Source organism: Cyanistes caeruleus, unplaced genomic scaffold (assembly GCF_971803275.1).
Source record: "Cyanistes caeruleus unplaced genomic scaffold, bCyaCae1.hap1.1 HAP1_SCAFFOLD_116, whole genome shotgun sequence".
NCBI lineage: Eukaryota > Metazoa > Chordata > Aves > Passeriformes > Paridae > Cyanistes > Cyanistes caeruleus.
Genome location: NW_028255916.1, coordinates 264,984 through 274,879, shown reverse-complemented (window position 1 = coordinate 274,879; position 9,896 = coordinate 264,984). Strand labels below are relative to the sequence as shown.

The window sequence follows — 9,896 nt, the reverse complement described above, 5'->3', positions numbered from 1 at the left end:
GTGGCATCCATGCCCTGACATCACAAAGCCAATGCTCTGCGCTGCTCTGGGAATTGATGCAGAGCAACCCAACCTTCCCTACAGCAAACACAAAATTGCCTGGGAGCTTCTCCTCTGTCACAAAGGGTCACAAATCCTTTGGTGGGCTGTGGGAAATGGAAAGACAGAAACTTCCACAGATACTGAAGGGTTTGATTTACAGCCTTGGAAGGAGCTTGGGTTCATGCAATGCTAAAGGTTCACAGACGTTGAGTCGAGAATTCATAAGCTTATGTTCCTATAGCTGCAAGTAAGAATATGCCAGAAGTAAATAAAAAACTGCATTGAGTGAGATGGTGGAGAGATTTCAACTGTAATTGTATGATTTTATAGAGTAAGCTATGAATCTAAATATTATCCTAAGAAGCACATGTGTGTAGGTGAGCTAGCAGTGTATTGGGTGAAAAGCAGACACAGTGCAGCAGAACTTGGCAAAGGTGAAAGGTGATTAAGTAATAATAAACCTCTTCAATTTAGTGCATTAGCCAAAAATCTCAAATTAGCGAATCTAAGCCATCACTGCACCAGGCTGAAGCTGAGGATCCCCAGCCAAGCTCAGAGGGAGGAGAACACAGCATTTGTGGGATCCTTTCCAGTCTGACTTGCTTTAGCTGGAGCCTGGGGGAGGAGAGAGCAGGAGAAGGGTTGGCTGAGTCCTCTCCCCTCTGCCTTGCCCTTCTCTGCTGGATCCTCAGTTCATCGCACACCCACCCCAAGACTCCATCCCCATCCTACTGGTGCTGACAGGATTAAAGGAGATAAAGAGGAGATTAAAAAGATAGAGAGGAGAGAAAAAGAGAAGTTTAAATGCAGTTTAAATATGAAAGAAATGCACATGTTAGTGACTGCTGAGAGTTCCAAGGGAGCTGAAGGGTTTGCGAAGGGCCAGGAGCCCGTGAAGGGCTCAGGAGCTGCTGCTGCCGGGAGGGAGGAAATGCACCAATGGCTCCCAGCAGAGTCTGTGCTTTGAGGCTCTTTCCCAAACAGCTGCAGGAGGGAAAGCAGCTGAGTTTGGAGGAAGAGTTTTCTGCTGAGGTTTCCTGTTTGGAGCTGTCCCAAGCTTGAGCTGCTCAAGGGAAAGGCGGCTCTGCTTCCAGCAGGGCCCAACTGCCCGGGAGCACAACTTGGTTCCCTGGCCCTGAGCCAACGGGCAGCAGCAGCTTCTGTTCCCTCCTGGCTCTTGTGTCATTTCCAGCAGCACAAGACACACCAAGAAAAGCTCCTCCAGAACATGCCATGAGAAACACAACCTGATTTCATTGCATGAAGGAGCTCTGACAGTCCCACAGGCTCAGGGTTGTTTGTCAGTGAACAGAGCAGGGAAAAGCACAGACACATTCCCTGCACAGGGAATTCACAGGAGGAAAGTGCAGCACTGGAGGATGAGCTTGGATACAAGGTTCCCATGGCAGTTTTGGGGATAAAATCGTCAGCAGAGAGAAAAGAAAAAGTGCTCCCAAGGGTGGGCTGGGGAGGGCTGGTGCTTCCCAGGAGGCTCCCGAAGCTCAAGAGGACAAAGCCCAGACCTTGTCCAAGCTGCGAGCTGGGTCTGAGCCAGAAACCAGGGGGTGGCAGAGACATTGCTGCTGAAGGGCTTCAGATTGCCAAAGCTAAAGTGTCCAGGATCAAGGAACATCTTGAGGTTACGGAAGTCCCAGTGCCCACGTTGATCCCCACATTTCAAGCTTAAAGCAGAGCTCCCCTTGTGATTCTGCTTTTTAATAATCAATGTCAAACTTCAACAAAATTCCCTTAGAAAGACCCCATGAAGGTTCACACTGTGAGAGCTCACTCGAGGCAGCCCCAACTCCTGCCCGGGTTCAGTCCATGTCAAGCCCACTGTGCTTTTCAGCTGCTTTGCTCCAGCTCCTCCCAAATCACCATGAATTCCACTGAACTGAAACAAATCCAAGTCCTCGTGGGTCGGGACAAGGGCAGGGAGAGGTCACTCAGGGATCACCATCAGGGGCACAACAGCCCGACATGGGGAAATGGACTGAACTTAGGACTGAGCAAATCAGACCAGGAGAATGAGGATTAAAATCAATCTTGAGAAACACCTCCTCCCGCTCCTGAACTTTTCTGTCTGGGCCGCTGCTCGCGGGGCACAGAGAGGGGCCCGGCCGTGTCCCTCCAAACCTCCCTGGGAATCACCCCAGTGCCCTCAGCCTTCCTTGTGCCCATCCCCGGGGCCCCTTGTCCCTCCCAATGGCTCCCGTGGCTCTCCCAGTCCATCCCAGCCTCTCCCAGTCCATCCCAGCCTCTCCCAGTGACCCCGCCTGTCCATCTCGCCCCTCCGTGGATCTGCCGCCCTCAGCCAATCAGAGCGCGTCTCTCTGATGACTCATCAGTTGCCGGGCAGATCCACAGAGCCGAGAGCCCCGCGCTGGACTCGGCCTCCCAGTGCCGCGCACTTCATTCCCAGTCCCTCCCAGTGCCACCACAGTCCCTCCCAGTGCCACCACAGTCCCGCCCAGTGCCACCACAGTCTCTCCCAGTGCCACCACAGTCCCTCCCATTGACACCACAGTCCCGCCCACTCCTTTTTAGCCATTCCCAGTCTATTCCTAATTCATTCTCACTTCACTCCCAGACCTCCACGCCCTCATCCAGTGTCCCAGTATCCACTCTCATCTCTTTCAGTGCCATCCCAGTCCCTGCCAGTCCATTCCCAGTCCCTCTCAATGCCACACCACTCCTCTCCCATCTCTCCCAGTGCCCATCCCAGTGTGTCCATCTCGCTGGTGCCCTCCAGCTCCCAGCCCGGCCCCGGCCGCCTGCTCTGCTCCCTGATGGATTTCTCCCCTGCCCACATCCAGCTGAGCTGCTCCCAGGGCCAGCAGCAGCTCTCGGGCCACGTGCTGGCCACTGCCGTGCTCCCCAGCGGGGACTGGAGCCAGCAGCTCCTGGTGCTGCTGGAAACCGCCCCCGGCAATGCGGGCTCAGCTCCAGCTGCCAGGTGGAGCACGGCAGCCTGGAGCACCCCCTGAGCCGGCACTGGGGCACGGCCCGGCCCCCACAGCGCCGGGGGCAGCGGGGGAGGCACTGGGGGGGCCCAGAGGGGGATTGGGGTGTGCTGGGAGGAACTGGGAGGGAGTTTGAGACAGACTGGTTTAAACTGGGAGAGGGGTTTGGGGGTCAAGAATGGCTGGGAAGGGGTTTGAAGGATGCTGAGGAGGGTGAGATGGGGTTCTGGGGGTCCTGGTGGAAACTGGGAGGGAGTTTGGGGGTGCTGGGTGTCACAGGGAGGGATTTGAGTGAGCCTGGAGGAGCTGGAAGGAGATTGGAAAACAGGGATTGGGATGAGGTTGGTTGTGCTGGAAGAGACTGGGAGGAGTCTTGATGAGTCCTGGTGGGGCTGGGAAGGGACTGGGAGAGGGTTTGGGGGTCCAGGGGCAGTGGGGGGAAATTGGGAGGGGGCTGTGGGATCCTGAGAGGAACAGGAGGGGCTCTGCTGGGTCCTGGGGAGGCTGGGAAGAGACTGGCAGTGATTTACCAAAATAGCAATATTGATCCAGTATCAACATCAATCTGTTAATGGACAAAAAACCTCTCCAACAGTTTAAAGTTACAAAGTGGATGTTTAATCACAGCACTGGGCGAGTGCAGGAGTCACCCCTTAATACGCACTGCAAGTTGACAAAAGATTCCAGTGTCTATTTATTTACAAAAGTCTTAAATATCCTAAATATGAATACATATTCACAATGCTAACACCTCCCATTCCCCACTTTGGATTAAAATGCACAATAATGATTTTAAAAAGTCATTACGCCTGTGTGGTTGGCTCCCTAATTTGAGGAGGGATTTGTTTTGGTGAGGAGGGGTCATCAACAGATGAAGGAAAACCGCTTTTCTTCACTCTGACCTTTCTGCCTTTACAATGGTTGACATTACAAATGACATTTGGTACAACTCCAGTTTCCTCCCTTGTGACTTTGAAATGGGTTTCCAGATGTAAGGTCTGTGATCTTCCTGAACCCGTTTATCAGTTTCTCTTTTCTCATTATAAGCACAGCTGAACAAACATACAACGAAAAGTAATTTTTTACATGAGATTCATTATCTCAAATCTTGCTTCTCAATTAATCATTAACTCTAACTAGTTCCAGCAAGGCCTATCTCTAACTAATATCTCTTATTTTTCTAAAATTCTTAGTTTTTTAATATTATTATCTCCAAAGAAGGTTTCAGAGGGTCCTGGATGGGCTGAGAGACACTGGGAGAGTCCTTGGAATGGCCTGGGATGTCTGTGAGACGATTTGAGGGTCCTGACCCCTGCAGACCCCCCCAGGGATGATGACAGATGCTGCCCACAGCAAGAAGCTGAAGGGGATCGCAGTCTCCGTGTTGGGCTTTGTCTTCCTGGCACCAGGGCTCGGCTTCTGCCTGTGCAGGAAGGTGAGGGGGATCCTGGGGGTCGTGTCCTCCCCCCCCACAGAGTGTGTGTGCTCCCCTCAGAATCCCCCAAGCATGGTGTTACCGCCGTTTCTCCGCCCACACAGCTCCTGAGGCAAAAGGTTCTCGAGGATTGAAAGTCAACAATTCCCATTGTCATTCTGTATCCTGTTAGATTTTCATTCCCCTGCTTTCATCCAGGTGCCCACAGGGAGCCAGGAAGATGTGGAGCCTCCCAGCCAGGTGTCTTCCCAACACGCATCACCAGGACCACGGATCACCAGGGCTCTGCCCAACGGGGGTCACTGGGGATCATCCAACGCCCATCCTCCCATGGGGGATGGAGCTGGAGCAGCGCACGAAGCTCTTCCCGCACTCGGGGCACTCACAGGGCTTCCCTTACTGGTGACTCCGTTGGTGTTGGGTCAAGTGAGCGCTCTGTGAGAAGCTCTTCCCACACTGGGGACACTCGTAGGGCCTCTCCCCACTGTGGATGCGCCGGTGGACGGTGAGGTTGGAGTTGTCCTTGAAGCCCTTCCCGCAGTCGGGGCAGCGGAAGGGCCTCTCGTCTGTGTGAATCCGCTCATGTTGGAGGACATCGGAGCTGGTCCGAAACCTCTTCCCACACTGAGGACACTCGTAGGGCCTCTCCCCAGTGTGGATGAGCTGGTGTTTTCTCAGGTCAGAGCTCCACCCAAAGCTCTTCCCACATTCCAAGCAGGTGTAGGGCCGTTCCCCCGTGTGGATCACCTGGTGTCTCATCAGGTCAGAGATATCTCTGAAACACTTCCCACATATTCCACACTCATAGGGTTGTTCTCTCATGTGGATCTTCTGGTGATTCCTCAGGTAGGAGCTCTGGCTGAAGCTCTTCCCACATTCCCCACACCCATAGGGCTTTTTACCAGTGTGGATCCTCTGGTGCTCGATCAGGTGGGATCTCTTTCTGAAGCCCTTCCCACATTCCAAGCACTTGTGGGGCTTCTTCCCCAGCTCTGAGCTCCGGCTGGATCTCTGGCCGTGTTCCTGGCACTGGGGGGATCTTTCCTCCTCGCAGCTCCCTGGACTGGGTTTCCAGCCCCTCCTCATGCAGGATCTCTGGGGCTTTTTCTCCTCCTCTTCCATCTGGACACAGCTTGGGAATGAAAATTCCTGGTTAGGAGGAAAAGGAGAGGAGAGCGTCTTGGGCTGGGGGTTCCTCCATGCCCAAGTTCATCTCAGAAAGTCATTGGGCATCTTGTGTCTGTAACAAAGCAAAGCACCAAGATTCAGCCCAAACATCAAAACAATGATGAAAAACTACCCAAACACCAAATTCAGGAAAAACCTCCTCCAGAATACAAAGATTCAGCCCCTGCAAAAAAACAAAGCACCAATATTTAGCCCAAAAAAGTTCAGAAACACCAAGATTCAGTCCCATCAAAATCGTGGATCCCCTCACCAGTCACCTCCAGGGCAACACTCCTGGGACTGCACATACAGGGAGAATGGAACGTTGTCCTGCTTCCTCTTCCTTCTCTCCCACCTCCTCCTGTGGCCCTACTCTTCCTCCCACTCCTCTTCCTCCTACTATTTCTCCTCCTCCTGCACCTGCTCCTCCCACGTGAATCCTTCGACCGTTTTGTTCTTCAAACCTGCTTCTCCTTCCCTTCTCCTCCTGCCCCCAGGCCCAGCACCCACTGCCGCCTCCCTCTTCCCCCCCAGTCCCACAGCATCCCACCGCAGGGGCACGGATGCAGCTGGGCCAGCTCGGCCTGGGGCAGCGCTGGGCTCTCGGCCGCTTCCGCCCGCACTCGCTCCCCACTGCAGCCGCTCCCGCCACCACAGCGCGGGGGGGCCCGGCCTTGGCGCTCCCCCCTCCCACCTCCCCAAATTCCCCTCCAGGGGGGCGCCAAGGCCCGGGGGGGAGGGGCGCAGCTGGGCTCCAGCTGGGGAACGCTGGCAGCTGCGGCTCTGCCTGGACACTGATGAGTCATCAGCGCCGCGCGCTCTGATTGGCTCAGCCCTGCCTGAGCCCTGCGCCTGCACCAAGGGGGGACACCCTGCTCCAGGGGGGATGGCCCCAAAACGGGGCAACCCCAGCAAAGGAACAACAACAAAGCCTCTTTACAAACTGATCCCCTCAACCTCATTGCACATAGGGCCAGGGACGTGGACATAAGGAAGTGACAGGAGGAGCCATCAGCTGCACAAAATGTTATGAATTGATGACACAGACTGCTGCTCAGCCAAGGTCCTGCTAAATTCATCAACTTCCAGAAGAACAACAAAGACTTAACACAGCCATCAATATTGTTAGCTATACAGAAGTGGGGTGCATTGAGAAGTCTGTACTTCTCCAGGACTTCAGCCAGTGGGGAAAGGGAGAGGGAGATGTGACCAAGAAAATTAGGATGAAAAGGAGGCTGTGTCTGCCAACAACTGGAGAGACCCCACAGGAAATGTCCCATGGCCTCTCCCTATTTTTATGAATGAAATTACTGTTACAGGACTCCTCTGTCTTCCTTGTGGACAGAAACCTCTGGGGATGTCAATTTTTCCACACACCTTGGGGCTCCTCCGCAATTCCTTCCACCGTCCGGGCCGGCGGGCAGTGAGTGCAGCTGAAGGGGCCTCACCCAGTTTGGGGGATCGGCTCCCTCGGCTGGCGGCGGCACCGGGCATTGATTGGGTACCCGAGAGTGAGCAGGAGACAGACGAGGGACGGATCAGGGCGGCTCTCAAGAGTCGGCAGGGAGAGAGCACTGAAAATCTCAGCAGTGACTACAGTGGCATCTTCGGGGAGTGAACATGGCAGGGCACCCAGGGAGGGGACAAAAGGGAAAGCCACAATGGGGTCCCAGCAAAAGGGATGAGGATCCCAAAATATCTCTCAAGGGTCCCTGGGGAGCATGGTGAGGTCGTTTGCACATTCTCCCAGAGGGAATTAAGGACATGGACACCCAGGGGGGCAAGAAGGGAAGTCCAGAAGGGATTTAGACAACAGGGGATGGATGGTGTTGGTGTGCTGGGAAGGGACTGGGTGAAGGGGAGTGTGCAGGAATGTGCTTAAGGCAAGAAGCAGCAGGAGGAATCCATGGGGTAAGAAAAATGATTATATAAAAGAGGAAAAAGAGAAAAATACTGAGGATTGGAAGGATTTTCAGAAGGGTCTTATCCTCAGATTTGCCAGCTGACTCAGATCCTTTGTATCCCAGTTTTGGAGGACAGGAAAACAAGGAGGTGAGGATTTCAGGGGGTTTCTCTGAGCTGGGAGCGGCAGGAGCGGGCGCAGAGCTGCGGCACCGGGAGCACGGGCTGGGGGCCTGTGGGGAGCTGTGGGGCCGGGCCGGGGCTGTGGGGCAGCCGGGGCTCAGCGCCGGGCGCTGCCTGAGCCCAGCACCCCCCGGGCAGGGCCGGCAGTGGCCCCCGGCCCCCAGGAGGCTGCGGGACGCCCCGGCCGCTGCCCGGCCCCGTGGAGCTGCCGGCCCTGCCCGCCGGGGGGGCCGCCTTTGGACACTGCGGCAGGACAGGGACCGGCTCTGGGATACGGGCTGGGGAGGGGAGCCTCAGCACAGCCAGCACGAGGAAGGAACAGCTCACAAATGGCGATTAGACCTGCAAGGATCCACATGATCTTTTAAGCATTTCCTGCTGGGTCCCTGGAGAAAGGAAGGATTGTGCAGAAAGCTCAGCAGCTGCCACAGGATGAGCACCCACAGGCACTGAGGGGGGCTGCAGCAGCGACAGAAGAAGCCCCTGCAGCACTTGCTCACAAAGGCTCAGCAGCTGAATGCAGCAAGGGATGAGCAAAAGGCCAAGCTGAAGGCAAAGGCCATGGCACAGTTCCTACAGCCCCTGAGGGATCAAGCCCAGGGCCCAAGGGGGCCCCGGCACCCAGGGGACACCCTCAGCCACAAGCACCTGGCACAGGCATTGCCCTCCTGGCCAGGGCACAGCCCACCCAAACAGCCCCTGGCAAGGAATCAGCCTTCCAGCTGCAGGGCACAAGGACACTGCAAGCACAGACAGCAGCACCCTCAGCACCAGCAAGTCCAGCCCTTGATGGACACGCATTCTTAGCGGTGGCACAGCTCCCATTCCACCAGGGACCCACCACACTGCAGCCCTTGGGAACATCCAGGGTGGCTCTGGATCCAGAGGAGACCTTTCCTGATGGACACAGGGGCCTCCCCATCCACTCGGAATCTTACACCTAAAGGTGCTAGGGAATATTTTAGCTATTAAGGCACTAAGTAGGAAAGATGAGTGGGTGTGTTTTATTCAGCCACTATTAGCAGATGTGGGGGATGGGTTTAAAATGCAGGAATTTTTATTTGCTCACAATTGTGATTGTAATTTAGTGGGAAGGGATTTGATGGCTAAATTGGGAATGCAAATTAATATTGCCAAAGGGGATACAGAGGTTGGTTCTGCTGTACCTCTGCATCAAATGTCTGGCAGAGCCTAGGCTGAAGTGAACCCACAAGTGTGGGCAGCCCCAGGGAAATTGGCAAAATTAGATATGGAGCCTCTCCAAATTTCCCTGAAGCAACCAGGACAAGAGGTGTCCAAAAGCAATCCCCTGTTCCAAGGGAGGGAAGGAAGGGCTCACAGCCTGTCTGGGAGTCCTGCTCAAGGCACGGCTTGGGCAGCCAGGGATGGCTCCCTAGAATGCTCCTATCCTGCCAAACAAGAAATCCAATGGAATCCACAGAATGCTGCAGGACCCAAGAAGAAGAAATGAGATGATGAAACCGAGGCACCCCACACTCTCAGATCCTTACACCAGCCTGAACCAGGTGCCCTCCTCACACTGCTGCCATTCACAACTTGATGCAAAAGATGCTTTCTGGGGATCTGCCCACTCACAGAGGATGCAAACACAATTCTGCCTTGGGCTGGCAACAAGAGCTAGAAGGGAAAATGCTCAAGACATGGACGGTCCTTCTGCAGGGATGCACGGAAGCACCGGCCTGATTGGGGCAAGCCTTGCAGGAAATATCAAAGGAATTGACCTCACCCCCAGGGACTGGCTTAATGCAGGATGTGGATGACTTGATCCAGTCAGAAAAACAAGGAGAAGAGGTAGAGGAAGCCTCTGTGAAATGGCTTCATTTTCAGGCAAAAAAGCAGCTTTGAGTAGCTGAAAAAAAAGAAATGGCAAATGACAGAGAAAATGGTTAAATATTGGAAACAATTTTTGACTGAGGGTTTGTGGTGTATTGATTCAGAGAGAGTTCAGGGAATCTGAGAAATAATGTTTCCCAGGACAAAAATGGAGCTGAAACAATTCTTAGGATAATTAGGGAACTGCAGGAGCTGGACTGAGGATTCTTTGTTCTGGCCTGAGCATTGTATGACTTCTTTAGCCCCAGATAGCCTCAATTTTACTGAGTGGACATAAAGAAGAGAACAGAACTTAACAAAATGAAAAAAATAAACTGATTGATGCCCCAGCCATGGCTCTTCCAGACTCA

The 9,896-nt window shown here is 54.1% G+C and overlaps 1 protein-coding gene across 1 annotated transcript in view; it reads right to left on the bottom strand.

Annotated features, from left to right (window-relative positions):
* Positions 1-4,836: 4,836 nt before the first annotated feature.
* Positions 4,837-9,896, bottom strand: part of LOC147646185 (uncharacterized) — a 186,339-nt gene continuing 181,279 nt past the window's right edge. Inside the window, exon 3 of the mRNA XM_086873806.1 lies at positions 4,837-5,437. Coding sequence (XP_086729932.1) covers positions 4,837-5,437 — 601 coding nt within the window. The remainder of the gene's footprint in view (positions 5,438-9,896) is intronic.